Raw genomic sequence first — 25,625 nt, forward strand, 5'->3', positions numbered from 1 at the left:
GGAGCACGGGATCCACTGAATGTGTGTGTGGGAGGAGCACGGGATCCACGGAGGGTGTGTGTGGGAGGCGCATGGGATCCACTGACTGTGTGTGTGGGAGGAGCACGGGATCCACGGAGGGTTGTTGTGGGGAACCTAGCTAGTAATATATCCTGGCCAGGCCAGGTTTGGCCTCAGCTTATGGTGAGATTAAGTCCGTGTCGGTAGGGATCATAAGTAGGACTGTGGCTGTGTTTCAGAAAGAATTTGGCAGAAATTCAGAGAATGTTCTGGAAAGTTGAGTGAGCAGAGTAAGGGAGCCTGGGCAGGACGTTGTCTGGACCAGACCCAGAGCTGAGAAAAGGCGAACAAGGGCCAGGACCAAGACAGAGAGGAGGGAAAGAAGGAAGAGCACAGGGACGCCTGAGTGCTGACTGTCCAGGGTGCGGGGCACGGGGGCCTGGCTACCAGGAGAAGAAAGAAGGCCCGGCTTGCTGGCGCGCATAGTCCAGGGAGGAGAGGGCAGTGCCAGCCAGGCTCTGCTGACTTCTTGTAGGCAGGTGACTGGTCACCAGGCTGGCCGAGGTTAGCCGGAGGATCACCATGAACCACTTCTTACCTGAGTTTCCCTAGTTTCTAGGAAAGTCCCTTTCATTCTGCTTTATGTAGTTGGGGGTTCAAATTTTAAGAAGTGGTATCGTTTCGCTGCAAATAAATCCCTCCCACGAGGTGGCCCAGCGTGTGCTGAGAACTGAGGAGCAGCCGTGGGAACCGGGGTCTGCCCCGGGTGGGGCCTTCTGTAATTTAGCACTGAGAGGCCCCCACCCAGTGCCTGAACCCCGCAGGTGGTTGGCCACCCTGGTGGTGGCCAAAGTCATCGCTGGGGACAAGAGAGGTGGACGTGGTGGCTGAAAGCATGGGCTTGGGCATGAAGGTTCAGAGGCTACCTGTCCTGGCAGACTCTACCTGAGTGACCTTGAACAACTGACTACCTCTCTCAGCTCACTTTCTACAGGAAAACAGGCAAATAACAGAAAGGATCATTTCTGGGATTACAGTGAGAGTCAAGGTCGGCTGACACAGTGCCCAGTTCAGGACAGACCCAACCAAGGCACCAAGAGACAGAACTTAATTCAGCCAATGACATACTCACACCCAAAAGTGCCCTGTCTCCTCCTGCACAGTTTGAATGCAAAGTCAAACCTTGACATTCTTACACATGGAATCCGAAATAGGACACTGTAATATGCTCGTATTTTAAGGTGGGGCAGTAGTCCAGAGGATTGATTCAAATTAATTGGAATTCCCTAAAATTGTCAGAACTGTTTGCACTACAGTAACAGGGCTATTAAAAAAAAGCAATCAATCCTTTTCCTTAGTCAGGAAAAACTAGTTTTGAAATCTTACCATCTTCAGGAACAGTATAATTTGCATACTCTGGGAAATAATCTTCAATTTTTGATTTCCCTGCCAAGACTTTTTCTGCCAACATATCCTGTTTGTTCAAGAACAAGATGATAGAAATGGTCCGTAACCACCTGAAAAGAGAAATAAACGTACCAAGTTCACATCCACGAGTACATGAAAGTACCTGTAACATAGGAGTTACTTGCTGAAAAGAAGAACACTGCCATCTTCCTGAAATGTACAGGATTTAGAATTATGTGATACACCAATCTCGTGGACCCCTGCTCCAGCTGCAAGCAAGACGCTCTTATAATGAGTAAACCTTATAATAAATAAATAGAGATAGTTGATTTAGCAGTTCAGTATTTTCGAATTCATCTTTCCTGGGAATGTAAATTTCTTGGCACCAAAGCTAAGGGTTATTTATGGAATAAATACACCTGGATTTTTGCGCGGCAGTTTACTAATAAAGGGTGGGAAAACGAGATGTTAGAGCGTTAATAACAACAACAAAACACATGAGTCATTAGCTAAACACACAGAATGTAATTTGTAGCTGGCTTGGCTCTTCCTGTGCTGAGTCTGAGCAGGCTGAGGTTCTCCAGAGGTGGAGCAGGATGTTAGACTTTGGTCAAGGCCACGGCATTGGACAGGCTAAGGAGAGGGGCTCAGGTACAGTGACAGTGAAGGATGGGGAAGGTTCTCTCTCTTTTATTAAACAGACACAGAGCACGGGCTTAAGATGAACTCAGTATGTGCATGAGCAAAGCCTTTGTAAATTCTATTATTTCAAAGGAATGAAGCTGATGATTAGTGCACAGGAATCTTACTATGAAGTAGAAACACAGTCCATTCTTCCTCCAAATGGAAATAGCTTTACTGTTCCTTGTTATAAAATAGCGAATCCTGGTAAAAATGAATTTTTAATTATAGAAAAATTAATCGTAGAAAAAAATCAAATGTAATTACTATTAGAGGCAACTATTAGAACTGTTATGTTTTTACTTCCAGGTTTTTTCCTATCCTCAGACATATTTATAAAAACAACATCATGGTGTTTTTAAATCTGCTTTTTCATTTAACAATATTGTGGTCATTTTCTCATGTGACTATGTGTGTTTACATATATATATATAAATATATATAATATGTGTAAATATTATATATAACATATATATGTTTATATATATATAAATTTTTAATGACTCCAAAGTGTTCTTCCGTATAGCCAGTACTTCCTCTTTTTCTTTCTCATTGTCTTAATACTATTCCACTGAGAACAGTTGTTGAACACTTTTGATAGAGAAAAACTTCTCTGATAAACCAAATGTTTTGCAAGTTCAGCTTAATGTTTCCTGTTCCTCCTTGGTGATATTTCTTCTTAAATAGTTCAGAAGATACTTTGATTTTTAATATCTATGTGTGTATTGTGTATGTGTGCGTTTGGTGGGTATTCCTTTCTAAAATAATCACCCTTTGCAACAGTAGCAGTTTCAAACATGACTATGCTGTGCTTTTGACCCGTAAGGGATCTTCTAGAGATTATCTAGTTATTTGTGGATGGTACTTTCTAAGTTTCAAAAACCAAACAAAACCAGTTTTGAACCCTAGAGATAATCTTGAGCTTTCAAAATAGATATCTGAGTTTTCTTGACAAAGCACTATCAGAGCGTCATCAAAGAATACTCCCCATACTAAGTGTGTCTATGCATGAGATGGGCCAAAAAAGATCCTGCTGACGGTTCTGGATTTATTGGCACGGAAAGAAAATATATCTGGAGAATAATAATGAAAGTAAGCTGAGTGGTATTTTTCATGAAAGAAAATTTGCAATTTCCAGAGGTGCAACTGAATTTCTTTCTTTCTTTTTTTTTTTAGATTTTATTTATTTGACAGAGAGAGACACAGTGAGAGAGGGAACACAAACAGGGGGAACGGGAGAGGGAGAAGCAGGCTTCCCGCCGAGCAGAGAGCCCGATGTAGGGCTCGATCCCAGGACCCTGGGATCATGACCTGAGACGAAGGCAGACACTTAACGACTGAGCCACCCAGGTGCCCCTGAATTTCTTATTTTTATCACCTGTTGTTCCAGATGCTTTCGAAGAGGTCCAGGGACTCTCTGAGCCTGTTGGTGTTGTTATCTTCCCGAATCACCATGTTGTAGCTGCTGCAGGCGGCTACATAAATGATAGCTGTGACGTCTTCGTGGGAGAAGAGAGACAAAGAGAAGCGCCTCCGTTAGACAGAGAGCCACTGCGTGGTCATGATAAGGTCTACATCCAACTGCTACTCATTTTCACCCCGGGATTATGAGAATGACTTAAAGAAGCACTGTGTGTTTCAGTAATGTACCCCATGAGCCTATGCTAAATGTAAAGCTGGGATGCTTCGATTCCTGATGAGATTCATGTTTAAGGCACGTAATAGATGGTCTAATTCAAAGCTCCTGAAGCACAATAGCAGGAATGAGTGTGAGAATTCATCCCTATTCTTGAGAAAGCATAGCAATCACCGTTAAAGCACTGGATCCATTTTCTTCTCTCGTCCCTCTGGCCGCCGACGTCAAACATGCTGTGGAGGAAGATCAGGGCACGATCATTTGAGGCGAGACCCCCTCCGTGTCCCTCCTCTGCCGTGGCTCCGGGCCCGTGGCACTGCTCCCTGTGTGGCCTCGGCAGATGGCTCCGCCCGCTCTGAGGTTCTGCACCATTGCCTGGCCCGGGAGTCCACACCCCATTGTTTCTTGGGGTCACAGGCCTCACCGTGCAGTCACCAGGCCGGCTCGGGCCCCTCTGCTCAGGGCAGCCCTCAGGAGGCATCCCCCTGCCTGGATGGCTGCTCTGGATAGTCCTCACCTTCTCAGGTGGCCCTGGCTCCCACCTTCCTCCCTGCCCTACACTTAACTGCATGCCCTTTAGGGCCACAGAGTCTGTATAGACTTATCCAGAAGGGTAGTGAGGCACAGTTGGGATGACTGAAGCCCCAGGGTCCAGCCCATGGCAGGAAGGCCGGGCTCCCTGACCCCATTAGGCCCCAGCAGGCAGCCACGGGGGCGTCCGACTCCCCATCTCTGGCAGGCCTGCTCTCAACGACTTACTGAAAGTTTACTTTGTCCACTTGGAATCGGGTCTCGAAAATCCCTGATGTCAGGACTCTGCATCTGAGAAGATCCTGAGAACAAGAAGACAAACCAAGTGGCATCCCTGTTCTTCAGAAGGAAAGCCCTGAATGCAACCGCAAGCATAGTAAACAAGTTTTTCAAATAACCACTTCTTCCAATTGTGAGAGAGACAATGATACTTAAAAAGTCAGACAAATGCTCTGCCCCCAGCCCCCTGCTGCCCCCCAAGCAGAAAGTCACAATTAATGTGCTGGTTTGGTCTTAGAGACTTAAGAGCTGTGCTTTTATTTTCTTTAGGATTTTTTTTTTTTAATCACTTCTGCAGGGGTCCCAGGGCGTCCTGTCACAGGTGCAGCTGACACGGGGTCCTGGTGGTGCTCTGCTGCTGCGCCTTCCTGGAGAGCCACCTGCTGCGGGTGCACGCCGATGGGTGAGAAATCAAAGGCTCGATTGCTCTGTCGGATAATTTTGAGCTCTTGGGGTCAGCCTCTCGGAGTCGTGGATTTCAGGGGAGAGAGGAGCTCAGGGCTCCAGGGGAGGCAGAGAAGAGAGAGCCGCCAGGAAGGGCCCACAGCCAAGGCCCTCCAGGAGACACAGACACTGGGGGAGTCTCGGACGGGCAGTTCGAACGGAGCCCCCCAGCTTCCTTGGAGTTCACTAGCTCCTGAGGTGTCTGGGGGCTCCTAAGCTGAGCAATTCGGAGTGATCCAAGTCTCTGTGGATGCCTGATGGCCAAAGGTTCCAGGGGGCACGGAAGCTCCCTCCCTGCTACTTACAAATGGGCAGTGGGGCACTTTGATCCAGCTTAACCCAAAGACCACACTCTGAGTCACACCTGGAGAGCATGCCTGTATGTGTGACCCAGCCCAGGGCCCAAAGTAGAATGGGCAGAGTGGACGAAGCTGGAGAAGCAAAGGTTGAGCTTGCTGTGGACAGCTCCAAGAGCAATGGGAACTGCACGCTGCTATCCCACAGACAAAGTTGTTATGACATTGGCAGGTTAGAAATCCAGGAAATTTTAGAGCGCTAAGTCAGGCGCTGAATCACAGGGTATGGTAAATATACCTTGTGCACATGCAGGGACAGTGGACACAATTGCAGGAAGTAGCTGTTTTATGGACTTCGCCCTTTCATCCATTTACAAATCATCAGTGAATAAATACTGACAATTCCTCTAATCTCGCCAAGTTCAAGCAGGTAGGTGACTGCGGGCTCTGGCTTCACATACCTGGTCTGTGGGTGTGTAGTCCACCAAACTGACACTGTCGATTCTCTCCAGGAAGCTGAAAAGAAAGCCAGCACATGCTCAGAAGTGTTCTCGGGTGGCTTTCTCCTGGGCGGTGGGTCTAGGGGATGGGACAGTCACCGAGGCACCGGAGGGCAGGGGCAGGTGGGGGAGCTGGGGTACGTTCTGCCTTTCTTCCCTATGTACCTGCCTAGACAGCACAACATTCCTGACTGAGGGGCTAAGGCTGCATTTTCTTTTCTTCTTTTTACCTCTGCTTTCCCTCTTTCCTCTTACCCACAGCTGGGGGTGAGGGGCTACTCAGACATTGGGAAGGGGCACGGGGCCTCCTTCAAGGCTAAGCTAGTGGCAGAAGGCCATGTGGCGGTGTCAGTACAACGCGGGAGTTCAGAGATGCTCCTGTAGCGTGATGAGTTCCTAACAATGTCCGAAAGTTGCGTGCGAGTGTGCGGGCGTCAGCAGGCTTCATCTGGTGTGCGCACCTGGAGGGACACACGGAGTGAAGGGACAGGAAATCACGTGGTATCTGCACGTGGAAGAAGACGTGGACGCGAGGGGCCCCGTGGGCATGTGCTCTCCCTCCTCACAGAGAGGCCCCCTGCCCATCTTAGCTAAAATCTCCACGCCAACCTTGCTTTATTTTTCTACGTGGTACCTACCACGGCCTGACACGATTCCCATTTATTTGTTTTACGCTTATTATCTATTTCTTCCTCCAAAATGCAAGACCCACGGGGCACGTCTCGGTCTTGTTGGCCCACGTATCCCCAGCACCTAGTGCGGGCCTGGCCCCCGCATCTTTGTTCGATGAATGAACGTCTGCTCCCTTCCTCCGCCCGCAGCTGGAAGAGGTAAGTGAGCAGGTGGCTGAGAGGCCCAGCCCATAATGGACACTGTGGAGACTGTCAAGACACAGGAGGACATGGGGACTGGTTAGCTGGTGAGCAAGGAATCCTTCTGGAGCAGGGGCTTCAAAGGGAAGGAGAACATGGAGGGGAAGGAGGGGTTTGAGTGGCCCCTGGTCTCCTGACTGTGGGTGAGGCTCCAGCCCTGGGGAGGGTGAACGTGCCCCAGACTAAAGGGACACGGCCGACTTCCTTGCCTGTCCAACTCAGCGTGGTTTGGGTTCCTTTACTGAAGTAAAGTGATGGAGCATTAGGCCTTCCTCGAATGCTCTAATGCTTGTGGGCATCTGCACAGTGCAGGACAGGGGTCACCCCCGCCCCCCATCTCCACATGCTCCCTCCACTAGCCTGCCTGGCAGGCCCGAGAGATGCTTCCAGCATGGGCAAGAAGGAGGCCAAAGACACATTAAGATCACGTAATTCCCTTGGCCATTGTATCTCCTTCCTCCTGGGGAGCTAAAGATAGCTCCCAGTGGTCCAGGATGGTGGCCTGGTGCTGGGGCGACATTTTGGTGGCCCTTCACCCAGGCACCCTGTGCACAAGGGCCAGCAGCTCCACACCCAAGGCCTCCCTTAGAGCTGCAACAGAGGCGGCCCCTGGCCTCAGCCACAAGCCGACTGTCGGAAGGGGCGAGAGTGGGTCGGCTGGCGGTAGGGATTTCCTGTCAGAGACCGGAAGTGGCAGGAGGACAGCATCAGGAATGAAGTCATGTCAGCTATGGTGGTGGTGGGCGGGTCTGTGGCGGCACCGCCTGCCATGGGCGTTGTCAGAGTCATCTGCTCCTGGAGAAGGACTGCAGAACTATGGGCTGGTGGCAAGGTTGCAGAGAAGCCAAAGGGGCCGTGATCCGCCTGGGGCCTCTCTGGATTGGGGGCCGCGAGCCCCGGGAGGTGCTGCTGTGTGCCTACCAGAAGGTGGGTGAATTGGCTGGGGGCAGAGCTAGTTCCCGAGGGGGAGGAGTTTGGACAGGGTGCAGACAACCCTGCGAGAGCCACAGGAGGGGGCCCCCTTGCTAGCTGGGGAAACGTAGGAGGCCGGGCTTGCTTGAGGCCTGGTTTGAGAGCCATAGTGTCCTTTGGCTCAGTCCTTGCTGGCCTTGAATTTGGCAGAGTGGAGAGCACATCTGAAGTACACAGTGAGTTCCCGACCATCTAGCAGGAAAAGGGCAGAAGGTCTCTGTGATGGAGTGAGTTCTCGGCTCCCGGAAAGGGGGCTCTGGTCTGTAGCCCAGACAACCAGGTGGGTCCGGTGGGGAGATGAGCTGCCTCCCTCACACTGGGCTACACTAATTGATTACAGAGATGGTCTGTCCTCTTGGCAGGAGACATATAATACTGAACATGTGATACAGAAACCAATCATCTCCAAATAAAGGGGCTAGAAAATTAAATATGGAGGTTTTGGCTATAGTTAGAGTTTAGGAAGCAACCAATTTCAAACAGGATGCAAACAGGGTGGAGGTAGGTGGGTGAATTGATTCAGATGGTAATAACTAGTATAAGTAGAAACAATGAAATGTGGTTAAAAAAATACATCAAAAGTTCTTGATAGATGTGATTAAAGACTGCCTTCCAAAGGAAGCGGTGGGAGTACCTTACAGAACGCTATTAAAAATAAGTGGTTCAGAGATGCCAATAACAAAGGCAAAGATGTCAAGTTTGTACCCATCCCTAATCTCCAGGATGGATATTCGAAGTTCCTTCCGGCTCTGATAGTTAACGATCTAAGTGAGATCCGAGAGGCATCAATGAACATTTTCAAGAGTCCCTTCTGCATCGTTCCTGATGCTGAATGGTATTGTGAGTTCATGCATTTCAAATTTGTGCAATGAAAATAAAACGTGAAAATCCCTCCCCCTAATGTGAATGTGTCCCCTAGTTCTTTGAAAGACCCTCTAAGGCATAAAGGAATGAAAGAGAAATCTATAGTAGTAGATTTCTGCCAGCCTTTTGCCTTAGTCTTTGGTTCAGTGTATTTTCCAGCATGTTTTAGAAGTGCTTCAAATTGGAGCTCCTAAGATAGTATCTATAGAGAGATGAGTTTTAAAAGGGTCTTCTAAATCATACACAGAATTTCGTAAGACTACATGTTAAAGGGTTAGTAAAATTGTCTTCTTAAATATGCCACTGCCTCTTTAGTGGAAAAATTAACCAGAGTTAAGAATCAACCTTGGAGACAGTTCACTCACACTAGATACAGAGTTGCAAGATAGTACCAAACTATACTTTAAAAAAGTCACGATAGTGATATGGACTCTACAAAAAAGTAGTTAAAAAGCAATTTACTTTGATTTTTTCCCCATTATTTCCTGCTACCGCTGAGGATATTCATGTTTGCAGAAGCATTTTCATTCTTGTCATTTAGAACCCCTTCTGCTGGATACTGGCACAAGATAGCAGTGCATTGTGTATTTCTCATCTGCTGTCTGCTATCCCACTAAAATGGCTCAAAAGTCACAGTGTTCTTGTGACCATGCAGTTGGTCATGAGGACGGACAAAGGATTATGAAAAGATGAAAAACATTTCTGTTAAATACCTTTAAACAATGAGATCTGAGAAAAAGCACCAACTAAATGTAATTAAAAAGTATCCGTAATTATTTTGTTTGTGAAATGTAGCAAGCTGGAACTGTCAAAGGTTAGTAAGAAACTTCTCTCAGTGTGTTACTGAAATTTACTTCCTGGTGCTAATGTACATGATATAAAACTACTCTGGAGGAGAAAAATATTACCCGCACAGTGACAAGGTACCAGGCAGTTCTGACGCGCGGTAGGTTAAGATCCGTACCACTTAGAAGGGGGTCCTCAGACCAGCAGCAGCACCTGCAGACCTTGGGGATGAGGATTTGCAGCTGAGCCATATCCCCTGGTGGTTCTGACCCGCAGTATCCCTGGGGACTCAGTGACCCCTGTGCACGTCAAAGTTTGCGGAACACCTTTCCTCTCCGTTTTTCCTGCCACCCTGCTCTAGGCTGTCTCGCTTCACTGGGATTATACAGTTTTCCGACGATCACGCTCCTGCTTCCTTCCTCAGGGTAAAGTTCACATTTTCAACCTGGCCTCCAAGCCCTTCCCAATCTGTCCAACCTCTTCACTCTTTTTGACGTCTTGACATCGAACAAACCCTCCACTTTCAAATCCCCGTATGGCTTTGGGCTTCTCGGACCTTTGTGTAATTCCCACTTCTTTTTCTCTGAAACCCCAGATTCAACTCTACCACCTGCAAGAAGCCAGTTCTAACCACTGCCGACACTGATTCCATTCTCTGTGTAATGTTCATGATTTGATTAGCATGGGCTACTCCCTTATACTGTGACTTACTCCCTTTTTAGAAGTCAAGGTATAAAACACGTCATGTGTGTCAAGTGCACTAATCTTAAATGTTCATCTTGATGACTTTGTAACGTTTGTATACATTCATGACTGTTTTTCTCTTTACGCGTATGGTTTATCTACCTAACTGTACTGAGGACTGTTTAAGGCAGAAGTGTGTCTTTTTTTTCTCTCTAGAAAGAAGCCCCAGATAGCCAACATCTGATATACTTCAGTCTAAATCTTTTACTGTATTCAGTCATTCTGAATAAAAACTGCTGAATTGTTTGTCCTGCTACTATTCAAGAGGGAGGGAGGATGTATAAACCCTGAAGAGCAAGAGCGAACATTTCAATTTGGGGAAATGCGCTGAAAGAAAAGGACACAGTGCTTCTGAGACACAACAGGGCTTTGGCTGAGTGCCCACTGCACCCCCTTTTACTCACTTGTACGTTGTCATTAGAGAGCTCTAGGCATGATCACGGGTGAGAGCCCCAAGGGAGCTATGCATTCACGCCAGGGACACGATCAGAGCAAACTGAGCTGGGTACCACACCAGGCCCAGTAATTGTGACCAAGACAGACATCGTTTAGGGAGCTATGCATTCACGCCAGGGACACTATCAGAGCAAACTGAGCTGGGTACCACACCAGGCCCAGTTATTGTGACCAAGACAGACATCGTTTTACCATCTAGTCATAGAAAAACAAACCTAGGTAAACCATTTTACTAGTGCGTCAGTTGATTAAAAAAAAAAAATTACAAGTGGATATTCATCAGTTTATTCAACGTCCACCAGCTTGTAGCTTTTTGCCAATAGTATTGAAGGTCTTGAGCTTTGGATTTTGGCTACAGAAATGCCTCCTAGAGAATGGTGTGCTTATTACAAGGAAGCATCTAGAACCCAAGGTCCCTCACTTCTGCTTTATGATGTGAGATTTGTTTGGCTAACTTGAGACTATGTTCAGTTAATAAGGTTAACAGACTGGTGCTAATTTTAGGTGGCTCTTTGCCAAATCAGGACACAGGGTAGGCACGTGGTGTACAAGACTCATAGCATGCCTCCGTCTGAAGGGCACACATATGCATGATCACTTCCAGAAGAAACTGCTTTAGTAAGCCTTTTCCAATTGCACAGCTATCATCTGAACTGAAATAAACTAAATAGTTCATAGAAGTATATTCCAAATCCATGTTAAAACTGTGCATGTGAAGGCAGAAAATAAAAAAGGAGAAGTAAGAGTAAAAATGGTACCAGTAGCTGTACGGAAGATTAACTATATCCTCGGTATGTTTGAGTTTGAGCCTTTTATAAATTTTATCTATCATTAGCCCAGGTTAGTTTCAAGATGAGGAAGAATCTTGTTGCTAGGAAGAAACTATTATAGTAAAGAAGTAATAGCTAGGGTTTCTTGAAATATACATGGACATTCCATGTTAACAAAACAGAAATTAAGGTGTTAAGGGGGAGTTTGGAAAAATACACTTTCTGAACCAAATCTACCTCTGAATTCTTTTTTTTTAAATAGTTTTTTTAAACAGGATGCACACTCACATGCAATATCATGCAGTTTAAAATGATTTATTTGACAAACTTCTGTGGCTTACATTTCAGCATTTCATCAACTGCAAAAGTGAGGAAATAATTCATGGGCCTGGTATGCTTTTGAAAATATTTATGGTTCATAAAAATGTACATTCATATAGTTTGAAATGAACATATTTTAAGAAAGTTCAAGCATATACAAGCATTGTTTAATCTCACAAAATATATTAATTTTGTTGGGAATATTTGTACTATAAAAGGGTCTTTAATTTACCAAAGGATTTGACACTAGCTATATTTTAAGTTGTAATTATTTTTTCCAGTCTAAAGAAGGGTTACGACTCATGCTATACTCACACAGCTGCTTCTGTGCAACCATGTGGATGAGAAGAGACACCAAAAGGGGAGAGTTCTAGAAAGAAGATACAGGGCAGACAATCGACAGGTGTCTCTTATGGAAGACTTCGGAACAACATCCAGTCAGATATAAAGACACTTAAATACGAGGGTCAGTCCTCATCTGCATATACCTGTTCTTTTTTTTTTTTTTTTTTAAACATACTCATTCAAAATGGAAAAAGTAATGGTGACTATTTGGTCATGAATCTTTCAAAGGGCTTGTAAGAGTCCCTGTAAGTATATTCTGAAACACTGGAATTCTTTTATGGGGAAATCTACCAGTGAAGGAAAAGGGGAATTTCAAATGTCCTTAAGTATTTGACTTAGATTAATATACTTGCCAAAGCCAAAGCAAGTTACTGTTCTCCATGTTTGGAGGCCATGAGAAAGTGGTGGCTACAGGCTTTACTTTGCAGCCAGAGAATACATACTGCTGTTCCAGAAAGACAAAAGGCAGCACAGATGGGCTCTAGCCTTAGAGGGTCAAGCCTGCTGTCCCATTCTGCATCTTTCCCTCTTCCCAGAGGTCCAGGTGGCTGCATGTATATTTAAGTTATTTGCATGGCTAAATAAAACATCCAACTTATATTTCTAAGGTTTTTCTCAACAGGCTGTTGCTTTAAAAGAAAATAATAATTGCAAATAATTAGAACTTAAAAAGCAGTTCTAATTTTATATCTGTTTTTGGTTATAAACAATTAAAGAAAACCTACAAACACACCACCCCAGGGTTTTCGCAAACCAATCAACAGTTCTTTGGCAATGTTAGAGTAATACGAGTGCCATGCTAATTAACATACTTTATGACAAGTCTAATTAAAGTGTTGAAATAGGAAAAGAACAAGAAATGTGTTCAAGATGTTCATTTGAAACTCATGTTCAACCGTGTCTTTTGAAAAACTCTTTAATAAATGAAAATATAAATGAGTTTTTACTTCTAATAAATGAAATTATGTGGCATTCTTTCCAGTTATAAAAGAATAACTACCACACAAAAAATTTGTGGAACATAAACAGTAAGAGAATATTATGCAGAATGCCCTACCATAATTTTAGTATAAGTTATGAGAACAGATCAATAGAACAGTAGTCTGGATGTGATGGTAAAGAAAAAAAAAATACACAGAAATAGCACTGTCCCCTTAGGTTGAATGAGGTGTTGACAGCCCTGTAATCAATTAAGTAATCATTCTCCTCTCTCTAATTTTTATGCACCACCTGTCAACTCTAGGTATTACCAATTACACTAAATTAAAAAAAGTTCAATTTTGATAAATTCAGGCAGAAAACTGAATACACGGAACAAGAGTTTTGACCAAATTTTTGAGAAAGATTCATACACACCAAATTAACTAGTTCTGTTAAGAGGCAGCTATAAAAATACACATCACAAGCTATACGGAACTTTAAAATCCAGTTAAGATGGAGGAAGCCTGGAATTTTTTAGTGTATCTGGAGAGCACTGTAAACCCAAAGGTAGAAGCATCTTAAGTAAAGAGCATTTCAGCATTCTGGCATGTTCAGTTTCTACTGTATAATATATAATATACAGAGCATTTCAGAAGGTGGCTACGGCCAGGAAACCTCAGAGTGGGTTCTGTCGTCACACCTGATCCCGCAGGCGGGCCAGTCTCTGGGATAGTTCATCCTGCTCGGCGGAAGCCACGCTAGTGCCCACGGAGCCCGTCTGCCCCTGCGGCAGCTCCATGTTGAGGTCTAGGCCAGCCTCGTCTGCCATTTCCTGAAGCAGCATATCCACTTGGTTCTGGGGAGTGGTCAGCGTAGTCGTGCTGCTCATCGTGTCTTCCATTTGCTGCGTCTGGACGTCCAGCGTCTCAAACTGGTGCTCAAATTTGTCCATCAAAGCAGAGATCTTCTCCAAATTCACAGTCTTCAACGTCGCATCCATCGACTTAACCACACCGGCCATCGACTTGGTCACCTTGCCCATCGTCACCGCCGTCTGGACTCTGGCAGCCACCGCATCGACCCGCGCACTCATTCTCAAGAAATTCACCGCCTGGTTCTTCTGGCGAATGGCATTTTCGGCGTGTATCCTCGCCACTTCCATGTTGCCCTTCTGAATGGCCTTTTTAATCTTGGCCTTTTCGGCCTTTTCCTCCTTGTCGCATTTTTTGGCACTCCTGCCGAGTTCTTTGGCGGCGAACTTTAGGTTGAACAGGTGTTTTTCCATGTTGGACATAGTCGGACGGCTCCCTGGGGTCGGTGGCCAGGGCCAAAATGGGCTCGGAAGAGGGAGAAAGAGGAAGGCCCGCTCCCCGCCGCCGCTCCTTTGTTTTGGTCCCACTTCCTGTTTCTACCGCGCGCGGCGCAGACGGTGACGTCAGAGCCCGGCGCCGGGGCGGGGCCTGCGGGACGCGGGGCGGGGCCGGGGGAGGCCTGTGGGACCCAGAGGGCCAGGGGACGCCCCCGGAGGCGGGGCTCGGGCCGGACCAAGCAGACGCGGGCGGGTTCGCGCTGGACGCTGCGGGTGTGGATTATGGCGCTCGCTCTCTACGTGCAGTTTTGCAAGTATTTAAGCATTAGTAAATTCACAAAAACTAGTGTCCACGCACCCCTGGGAATATATATATCGAAGTAGGCAGGCTATGTCTAGAACTACACGTAAAAAAATCTCAACTCCACGTTGGAGTTGAGGCCTTAAGGTATCTGGTAAAACGGCTGAAAACCGGCAAACCGCCAACTAGGTTTGCAGACTAATGCTTGCTTTATTTGCATGGGTAACTGCCACTTTCTCAGGGGAACCTGAACCCGCGGATCATTAATTCATTGACAAAACAAAACAGAAGTTGCATCATTGACTTGCTTGGAGTATTCTGATACCCTTTTACTGCAATGGGTGAAAACACCTTCACAGCCGTGGACCACCATATTCACGCTGCAGCTTTAAGTTCAGCTTACAGCTGTGTTGCCAGCAACTATCATCCAAAAATCCTTCGGTGGTTTAGTAATAAAAGCGCCCATCTTTTGCTGACACAATTCCATCTATTTGATGTTTTATAAATATCCAAGGAGCTTCACTCACATTTAAGTTTGACAGGCTACACTGTCATTTTAAATCATGCAGGCAGAGAATGGTGAAGTACTGGGACCCACACCCACTGGCATACATCAGAACTGTCACTATGTATTATCCTCTTTAAAAACTCAGGCTTTCAAATGGCAGCAATGTGTGCTGTAGTTTTTTTTGTTTGTTTTAGAAAGATTCTTCAGGTACAGGCAATTAACAAAATATAAGAAGGCCCAACCTGCCCTAATGAGCTAGGTTGAAAATGAATACTGAGAGCTAGTTCTGTTTAGAGAGAATTTTAATTTGGTGTCTTACCGTCCCTTTCCTGTGGTAACTTGACAACAGTCTTGAAACACAAGGTAAAGGAGTGCTGGTGTCTCATGCAACTTCCGAAAACACAGTGCTGATTCTATCACTCATTTGCTCCAAAACCTGGGCATAAACGCTGAACTTCTCTAGGAGACATACTGGGTCCCCACCTTCTTTCCGCTATGTGCCAGTCAAACCAGACTGAAGCCTGAAAGTCTAGGATCATTTGTGTGTGGAGAATGAGGTACACTCGATGCCCCTCCCTCTGTGTATACTGTCCCTGCTGCCTGGGCTTACCCCCCATGCATCTCTGCCTACTGAGATCCTGCCCTTTCTCAAAAGCCACCTTCTCCAGGAGGCCCCTCCTCCGTGCTGTCTCTGTGCTCTGTATCTCTGCCCCAGCACACAGGGCATAACTCCTGATTCGGGGCCTGTGGGTTCAGGGCAACTACTATATTATGAACCACATGGAGGCAGAGAACAACCTTATTCCTTTCTCCCTAAGGAACCCAGACATCTCTCTGCACATAGTAGGCACTGAGTCCAAAAAGCCTTGCTGAATTGAATTGTGGTTGAGAGGAGCTGGAAAATTACCCTAGTTAGCAGCATAGCCAAGATTACTTTTTTCCCTCAAGTAGTAGAACTCTTTCTTCACATGAGACACTTCTAGAAACAATATGAAAAGCAAATAAAAGGGAAGAAATATGTTTGAAGTGGGGATAGAGGGCCTATATCTCTTTCTCTGCTTTCCCCCCCCAACCCACCCTCTCTTTCTTTTGGGTTCCTTGCAGTTAGCATAGCGGTTCCTTGACATGTTCCATAGTTCCCCTAATGACAAATACTAACTAGGTGAGAGGTTTTGGAATATAATCATGAGAAACTCTGATAGATGAGGGGGACGATGACAACGAACATTTATTAAGAACTGATGTGCCAGGCATTGTTCCAGGCACTTTACATGAATTAGCTCATCTCATCCTCACAAACCCTATGGGGTGGATACTACTAACACCTCCGATTTACTGGTCAGGAAACTGAAGCACAGAAAGCTAAGCAACTGGCCTGAGACCACACATCTGCTAAGCGTTAGGAATAAGATTCTATGGATACGGCGAGGCCGGTAATAAAACAAGGCAGAGTCCAATCAGTTAACAAGAATTAAAGACTAATCATCTTTGGCTTAAAAGAAGACAGTGACTTAGCTGTTCTTTTGAGAAGTTTGAGGAATTGCACTGACTGAAAGGTTAATGTGACCTAAGTAAGGTGATAAAAGCAATTAACATGCCCTGAAGCTACAGTCTTTGACGGATGGCAAGTCTCTCTGGGCTGGGGTGGAGTTCCAGAAGCCATATTTTCAGATATCACGACAGCCTGGAACACAGAAGAGGCCAACCTCACCTTTGGCCAGTGCTCCCCCTCCTCCCCCTGAGCTCAGGAGTAGCAGTCCTCAGGCCCCGTTCTCTTCTCGCCTCTATCAATACCCCAGCCATCCCCACTGTGTTCAGTATGATCTCTAGCTAACACCCTCACTCTTACACTTCTAGAGCAAAGTTTCCTTCCATGCTCCAGTATCCCCAACTGTCTCCTGACACTGGAGAATTTGGGGTGCCACACTGTTTGGCAACTCCTCCAACAGACTGAACTCTCAGTCCTAACTCCCAAAACCTGCTCTCCTACTTCTTAAATGGCACCTCTGTTCGTCCAGTTGTTCAAGCCACATTCTTAGGAATAATCCTGGACAACTCCCTTCTCTATATCTACATTCCGTGGCTAAGTTTTTCCATTCTTTACATTCCATCAAGGGTGAAAATCTTCAGGGTCTGTTTCTGACTAGCATGCTTTCTTTTTCATGTATCTAGCAAAGGGGAGATTATTTTGAGTTTATGAAAGATTACCAAAGGAAACTTTGGTTCTGTGGCAATTCTGACTGCACATGAGAATCTTCTGGACTCAACTCATGGTGCAAAGAAAGAATACAGACCTTCCTTGATTTACGATATGCTACATCTCAATAAACCTATGGTAAGTTGAAAGTATCCTAATTTGAAAATGCATTTAATACACCTAAACCTACTGAACATCATAGCTGAGCCTTGCCCACCTGAAACATGCTCCGAACACTTCCATTAGTCTACAGTTGGGCCAAATCATCTAACATAAAGCCCATTTTATGATCAAGCATTGACTAGCCCATGTAATTGACTGAATACTGTACTGAAAGCCACAAGCCCAATGGCTGTATGGGTACAGCATGGTTCTAAGTGTGCTATCCTTGTGAGCACGTGGCTGTCTGGGAACCGTGTCACTGCCGCTGCTCAGCCTTTCTGGAGAGGAGCTTGCTGCACATCGCTAACCTGTGGTAAGATCCACATTCCAAGTATGCTTTCTACTGAATCTGTATTGTTTCCACACCACTGCAAAGTCGAAAGTTCTAGTTGAAGTATCCTAAGTCCGGGAGCCTCTGTATACAGTTTACAATCCTGGGACTAGTCAGAACTTCTGCAGTAATAACACCATCTTCTAACACCCATCGCCAAAGTAGAAACTTTCTTCTTAGGGATCGTAAGAAAATTTTGATTAGAGTACAGACATTTCTAGAAAGCTGCGAGTCAAACCAGTTAATTATTTTTATCATAAAATGAGGAAGAAAAGTATGTTTTAATTTAGCTCCTATGGCCTATTCTTTTTCTTTCTTCCTTTGAACCAATACAAATGTTTAAACTTGAGATATTTAAGCAGGACATATGGCTTGATTTCACTGGAAAAGACTCATTTGCTAAATCTAACGACATTCCAAAATAAAAGAAGGAACTAAATATACATGAAAAATAATTTTATTGTGTGTGTTAAATGATTACTGGCTTCTCACAGGTAATTTTCCGGTGGTTTTGAAATGTTACGCCTTGAATTCTCTTTTAGAGAGAAATTTCACTCACCATAATCTGTATCTATGTATATATTTGTGATTTGCTCAATAGAAGTCTGTCCTTTTAGATCTTTCCATGGTGACATTTTGGTTCTTGACCTCACACCTGGTACTGATTAACCTCTGGGACACACAGATGCTTAGTAAATTTCTGTTGAATGTATGAATGCATCCAAAGAAAATGGCATTGGATATTATATCCACTTGGTGACCATTTCAAGGTCTACATTACATATTTATATATTACTGTATATATTACATATATAATTGTTTTTATCACTTTTTTTTTAAAGATTTATTTATTTGAGAGAGAGAGATCATGAGCGGGGGGTGGGGGGGTGGGTAGAGGGAGAAGCAGGCTCCCCCCTGAGCAGGGAGCCTGATGCCAGGCTCGATCCCAAGACCCTGGGATCATGACCTGAGCCGAAGGCAGACGCTTAACCATCTGAGCCACCCAGGTGCCCCATGTTTTTATCACTCTTTTATTTTGGAACACAGTTATAATTTAAAACTCCAAGAGTCCTCAAACCTTGGGAAATTGCAAAGTCATTGTACCTCAAATTATGTTAACATGATGTCAAGGTTTGAAAGATGAGAGTAAGAAAGAGTTAGAAACAGGTAAGTTGCACTTGAGTGGGCTTCCACATTGCTGTGCATGCAGGCTGGTGATGTCTGGGTTATTAGTTCTCATGGTCATGTAGGAAGTTAACACTCTTAGGAGTATCCGAATTCCCTATGTCCTGATGGTCTAATTTGGCATCTACAGCTGTACTAACATAGGGATTCTCCTGTTCCTTCCCCACACTGAATAACTTATCAATTTGATGACAGGCTGAAGATTAAATCTGGATACTCCTGGCCCTTTTAAGGACAGTCCAGGGTTTCTTTTCGTGCTGAGTAAAGCAATGATCACCTTGTTCTAGATGTTCACAGAACTGCGGGGGGGTGGGGGTGGGGGGAGGCTCCATATGCCTTCCCAGTTCCCTTCTTGTAACAAAGAAAGATCCAGATTTAGGAAAAATCAATGGCAGTCATTCTTTTTTTAAAACATAGTCTCTAAATATTACTTTTCCTCGCTTGGGTTTTGTTAAAGCATAACTCTAGACTCTTTAGTTCAGTCTTATTTTAAGACGATTTTGGGACTTTCCCAAGTAAAGGAAGCAATATGAAAGCAGAGGGGGCGGTGGGCAGTGTGGTCCTGACTGGGCATGGGGCACCGGGCTCTTCTTTTCTGTCCTGGGCAAAGCTGTGTGATTACTTGTGTGACCCAGACCAGGCTAGCTCTCCTCACTGGGCATCATTTCATCATTTATAAAACTGGAAAGGCATCATATAAAACTCTGATCTAACAGTGGGTAATAATGCCTTCATCAGGCCTTGGCACCTTCAGGAAAGACTGTTCAAAACCACTACATTAAGAAAATCCCTCAGAATAATCCCCTCAGAATAATTCAGGCAAAGTCTCAAAATAGTGTGTTTTGGCAAATATGTGAAGCAACAAAGACTCTCATATACTACTAGTGGGCGTGTCAGTAGATACAATCTCCTTGGGAAAAAAATTAGCATTCTCTAATAAAGTTAAAATATGCATCCCCTATGAGCACCAATTCCACGTCTATAACCCACCCTAGAGAAACTCTCGCACATGTATACCAGGTGACAAAACAAAATGCTCAGAGCATCATTATTTGTCATAGCCCAAACCTGGAAACAACCCAACTGTCCATGAACAGAACAGAAAAATAAATTGTGGTATATTTTTATAATTGAATATTATGTAGTAATGAAAATAAATAGCTATAACCATACTTAACGCATGAATAAATCTTAAAAACTTAATCTGAGCAAAAAAAACCCCCCCCAGAACAAAATGGTATACACTGCATAATTTCATTTAAAATAATCCCTGAAACAATCTGTACAGATTTACTATAAAATTTACTAAGAGAAAATGTGTATTATCTAAATTGCCCTTTCCCCAGCAATTTGTGATGGACGTTTGCAGATCTTGCAGAAACATGTGGAGGAGATTAAGCAAAAAAGAGAAGGCAGACTGTGTCTATTTCTTTGTGAATCCTCCACTTACAGAATGTTCTGTAGAAAGAAAATCTACTTCATTGATGCGGTTTCTGCCTCAGAGGGAGAGAAAAACCTGAGTAGAAACTAAACTACGGAAGGAAAACAAAAACCTGAAATATTTTTTGTCTGTGAAATGAGCAATGTATTCCTCTTTCCAATCACTGTTCCCATTTTTCACCAGCAATCTTTATTATGCTACTTTTTTTTTCTTTTTAAGAAAAGCTTATTTCCCTGCGTAGGAACACACGGCAATATCTCCTGCTGCCTGACTGTCTAATGGGACGTTGCGGGGGCACCCTGCAGACGCAGTTCTGGATGGAGAGCAATTTCACAACTACGGAGCTGGGGCGAATGAGTGGGACTGCACACCGGCTTGTCCAGGCCACTCTGGGCAAGAGGAAGCTGGCTGTTCTCATGTCACTTTTTAAAAAACGTGAACATTAAGCTTACAACCCACGAGTTAAAAAACTGTTCATGTGCACACTAGGCAGTAAATTTCGCTGCATATGAAAAGCTTCTCTTGTCCTCCTTTTGGTATACCCTCGTGAAATAAGATCGTCAGAAGCTGGGAGCATCCCCACAGCTAGTTTGGATAGAGTACTAGGAGGGGGTGGTGGTGGGGGTCTTATTGCTGCTCTTGGGAACAAGCGTGTGCTGCTGACGTACTCATATCCCTAATCAATGCTGCGTCTGACCTGCCACGAGACACAGCTTGTAAGTCACATCATCTCACAGTTAAATTAAGCTTAAGTCAAGTGATTGAGAATACTCATGGCCACAGAACAGAGAGTACTAGTTCTAACAGCTGCATATTCTGGAACCATTTAAAGTCCCTTCAATTCTGGTTTAACCCCCACTATATACAAAAAGGAAGGAGTCATTGGCCATTAGTGCCCGTGCAAGGCTAAGTCTGGTAATCCCTTTTGGTCAAGGAAGAACTGCAATTAAACCTTTGAGCCCACACATAAAAATTTGTTAATTTAAGCTGGTATCTCTAATTTTTTTTTCTTTTTAGATTTTATTTATTTATTTGAGACAGAGACAGAGATAGTGAGAGAGAGCACAAGTGGGGAGGAGAGGGAGAAGCAGGCTCCCCGTAGAGCAAGAAGCCCGATGCGGGGCTCGATCCCAGGACCCCGGGATCATGACCCGAGCCGAAGGCAGATGCTTAACCGACTGAGCCACCCAGGCGCCCTAAGCTGGTATCTTTAGTTAAGAAGAATCACCATATTAGGGGCGCCTGGGTGGCTCAGTCGCTAAGCGTCTGCCTTCGGCTCAGGTCATGATCCCGGGGTCCTGGGATCAAGCCCCACATCGGGCTCCCTGCTCCATGGGAAGCCTGCTTCTTCCTCCCCCACTCCCCCTGCTTGTGTTCCCTCTCTTGCAGTGTCTCTCTCTTGTCAAATAAATAAATAAAATCTTAAAAAAAAAAAGAATCACCATATTAGAAACCAAATACAACTTAATTCAGTGAGCCCTACTAGAAATTATTTATTTAAAGATTTATTCATTTTATTTTTTAATTTTAATTTTTTAAAGATTTGGTTTATTTATTTGAGAGAGATAGAGAAAGAGAGATCACGCGCACAAGCAGTGGGGAGGAGCAGAGGCAGGAGAGAGAAAAGCAGACTCCCCTGCTGTGCAGGGAGCCCAATATGGGACTCGATCCCAGGACCCTGGGATCACGACCTGAGCTGAAGGCAGACGCTTAACCGACTGAGCCACCCAGTCACCCAAGATTTATTCATTTTAGAGAGAGAGAGTGCATGAGTGACAGGGGCAGAGGGAGAGGGAGAGAGAATCCCAAGTAGACTCCTTGATGAGCGTGGAGCCTAATGCGGGGCTCAATCCCAGGACCTGGAGATCATGACCTGAGATGAAACCAAGAATCGGACCCTTAACCCACTACACCACCCAGGCACCAAAAATAGTTTATTTTAACACTTCTATTTAGAATGTAAAAAGCTTTATAACAAAGCAAAGTATTTCTTGTCACTTCTATATTTCTATAATGTGCTATGACAGGATTCAGTTTTCTCTGTGACAGTGATCACTGGTGGCTTAAAAGGAGGCCAAAGATCGATACATATTTTTTTAAGTGTTAACTTCATGGGGTGCCTGGGTGGCTCAGTTGGTTGGCTCATGTCATGATCCTGGGGTCCTGGGATCGAGCCCCAGGTAGGGCTCCCTGCTCAGCTGAGAAGCTGCTTCTCCCTTTCCCCAAACCCCTCCCCCTGCTCATGGGTGTGCTCTCTCTCTCTCTCTTTCATGCTCTCTCTCGCTCTCAAATAAATAAATAAAATGTTTAAAAAAAATAGACGCCTTACCTCTTTTAAAAAAAAATTAAAAAAGTGTTAACTTCAAAATGGTTTTGAACTCAGTCATCAGGTGCAAGATACCTCAACTAAAACATAATGGATATGCATTCTTGTTCTATCATCTTTGATGGGGTTGGGCTAGAATCTTCCAGCTCATGCCTGTATCCCACAAATATTTACTGAGTTCACGGTTCAGGGACGGTAGGTAAATCATCCGCAAACGTGATGCATGTATAAAGTTCCATAAAGCAGGGTATTTATTTCCCCCAGGGTTTCTTCTCCTGGAGGTGCTGGCTGAGATTTCCTGATGAATTCCACCCATGGTGGTTTCTTTTCTAGGACCCACCAGGCTGCCTCAGGACATGATTAACCTGTCCTAAATATAATAAGTCTCAGCCAAAATTAACATCTGGAAAACAATACTTAATAGTGAATCTTAGCATACTGTAGGAAAAGGAAAACATACTTTTTTTTTTTTTTTGAGTAGTTCAGGGGTTAAAGGAGAACTCATAGCTAAATGAATTTCACCTTACACTACAGTGTGAAACTTTGTGAATTCTTCAATGTCACTTACATGAAATAGAACAAGGAAACAACCACAAGTTGCAGTCAACATGGTTCCTGCTCACTGGAAGCATCCTGGTGTTTCCTTTCTGCCAGTGGCCCAGGGCTGTGTCCCACTACCTGCCCTAGGTCCTTACAAGGAAGCCGACCTTTAGAATCTAATTGTGGAAGCATGTGGTTGACCAAGGGTAGAGAAAGAAGCTGTAGGTAGAGCCTTCTGTGGAAGGGTGCCCCGTGGGCTCTCTACTTTCAGCAACCAAGTATACGATTTGTTCAGATCACACCATGTGTCAGAGGAAGAATCCGAATGAGAAACGGACCTTCCAATCTACATTCATCTTGTGCTGAGTTTCTGATCTTAAAAGAGATATGAGATGTCATTAAACATGTTCAGTTGAGAATAAAAAATTTTCTTTTTTGCAAAAACGGCCTATTAAATCTCGTAGATTTTAGAAGAAGATATATTTAGTCACTGCATGCATTTTGGCAGAGTATGGCAAAGCAATTTCTTTCTTAGCAGTTACCACTTGTCTCAGGTAGCTGATATGAAGACTCCTCCCTCACAGAAATAATGCAGAACATTCACCTTAATGCAAAATATTAATTCCAGATTCACAGTAATACAAAACAGATTAAGCAACAAAGGCATACCATGCACGTAACTGTTGTCACATGAATAAAAGTGCTAGTAGGCAAATGGAAATTCTATTTGTGCTTAGATTTCCTTAATCTAAAAATAATAATAGAATAAACTTGCATTTGAAAGGTGGCTTTTCACGGATACCACAGATTCTAATTATTATGTGATCAATGTGGTCTGGTGTAAGAAAGATATGTAATTCTAACCACTGACACACATACTATCCCAAGGAAGGTTTTTTTTTTTCTTTCTCCCTGTTTCTTTGATGTGCTATCAAAGGGCAGCTTCCTTACTCGCTAAATCTGATTTAGAGGCTTTAATAAATTTCTTCCCTCCATTTCACTGGAGGGAAGTAGTTGTATGATGTACTGCTACGGTATACAGTTTTCTCTGAGATGGTGGACATGTCTGTCCTAAAGGAGGCTATGTAGTAGCAGCCATCAATAATCCTTTTAAGGGCTGAGTAATATTCCATTGTTAGGACAGACCACATTTTGTTTCTCCATTCATCATTTGATGGACATTTTTCTTGTTTCCACTTTCTGGCTATTTTGAATAATGCTTCTATGAACAGATACCGTGCCTTGATCTGAGCTTTACAGCAAAATTGATTCTGTATACATGAGAATGGTGAATACGAATGGTAGAGAACACAGAGAAGGAAAAGCTATCAAAGTCCATTCATTTAACAACTATTTCTTGACCACCTACTATGAGGCAGGGGCATGGGTCCAGGTGCAGTGGTAAGCAACAATTCCACGCCAGCAGTCAACGACGGCACGTGAACCATCCATAAGGAAGAGTTTAAAAAACTTGATTAGATTTATTATTCATTCAACACATATTTAATGAGTCGTTACGGTGTCAGGCTCTGCATGGAAAGGAGTAATTCAAAGTGCCACGGAAATAACTTCTGATAAAATTACCTGCTAACTTCCATGACGATGCTTTTTTAGAGATTTAATATGTCTTGATGACATCTTTTCAGCATGAGAATCATATTTTCAATCAGTGTTTTTGCTTTTGCATTTCTTCTCTTTCCTCTCTTAAACTGATTTAAAAAGGAAGCATGTGCAGAATGTGAAATGTTAAAAGTCTTATACTGAATGCTTTCCACAGCGTTACGACTATCGCCACACTCAGTTCGAGCGCACAGATGAACCAGAATGCAATGTACAGGGTCAGGAATATGAACTTCAATCAAGCAATTGTTCACTTTTGAATGGAGTCTCTTCCCCTGCCTTGGGATTAAACTGAAAGGCCCTGGAATTAGGAAATTCCAATGATCAGCAGTCTCCAAATTAATTTTACTGAGGTGTCCAAGTTAAGATTTAATTAAGCGAGTTCCAACAGGGCATCTCAATTTAAGGTGCGGGGCGCCTGGGTGGCTCAGTCGTTAAGCATCTGCCTTCGGCTCAGGTCATGGTCCCACGGTCCTGGGATCGAGCCCCGCATCGGGCTCCCTGCTCCGCGGGAAGCCTGCTTCTCCCTCTCCCACTCCCCCTGCTTGTGTTCCCTCTCTCGCTGTGTCTCTCTCTGTCAAATAAATAAATAAAAAATCTTTTAAAAAAATGTCAATTTAAGGTGGATTTGAAGTGCACGATTCAATGGTGTTTTGCTTATTCAGAGTGGCGCAACCATCTCCATAATCACTTTCAGGACATTTTCATCACTCTGAAGGGAAACCTCGTACCCATCAGGCAGTCACTCCTCATCTGCCCCCCGTACCCTCCCTCAGCCCTATGCAACCCTAATCTACTTTCTGTCTCTATATGTCTGTTCTGGGCATTTCATAGAAATGGAATCATACAACATGTGGCCTTCTGTGTCCGCCCTCTTTCA

The 25,625-nt window shown here is 44.3% G+C and overlaps 2 protein-coding genes across 2 annotated transcripts in view; both read right to left on the reverse strand.

The window, feature by feature from the left end:
• Positions 1 to 443: 443 nt before the first annotated feature.
• Positions 444 to 25,625, reverse strand: part of GNAL (G protein subunit alpha L) — a 134,059-nt gene continuing 108,877 nt past the window's right edge. The window contains exons 6-12 of the mRNA XM_044921025.1: positions 5,736 to 5,790; positions 4,484 to 4,557; positions 3,899 to 3,957; positions 3,467 to 3,587; positions 1,387 to 1,517; positions 805 to 859; positions 444 to 555 (exon numbers count right to left, since the gene is read on the reverse strand). Of these exons, the coding sequence (XP_044776960.1) occupies positions 444 to 555; positions 805 to 859; positions 1,387 to 1,517; positions 3,467 to 3,587; positions 3,899 to 3,957; positions 4,484 to 4,557; positions 5,736 to 5,790 (607 nt within the window). The remainder of the gene's footprint in view (positions 556 to 804; positions 860 to 1,386; positions 1,518 to 3,466; positions 3,588 to 3,898; positions 3,958 to 4,483; positions 4,558 to 5,735; positions 5,791 to 25,625) is intronic.
• CHMP1B (charged multivesicular body protein 1B) lies at positions 11,538 to 14,228 on the reverse strand. The gene has a single exon (XM_021683000.2). It carries the CDS (start codon positions 14,117 to 14,119, stop codon positions 13,520 to 13,522), a length of 600 nt encoding a protein of 199 aa, XP_021538675.1. The 5' UTR covers positions 14,120 to 14,228; the 3' UTR covers positions 11,538 to 13,519.

The sequence above is a fragment of the Neomonachus schauinslandi genome, chromosome 14 (genome assembly GCF_002201575.2).
Source record: "Neomonachus schauinslandi chromosome 14, ASM220157v2, whole genome shotgun sequence".
In the NCBI taxonomy this organism is placed as follows: Eukaryota; Metazoa; Chordata; class Mammalia; order Carnivora; family Phocidae; genus Neomonachus; species Neomonachus schauinslandi.

Coding starts and splice junctions, on each gene's coding strand:
- CHMP1B (XM_021683000.2), bottom strand. CDS start 14,119: ATGTCCAACATGGAAAAACACCTGTTCAACCTAAAGTTCGCCGCCAAA.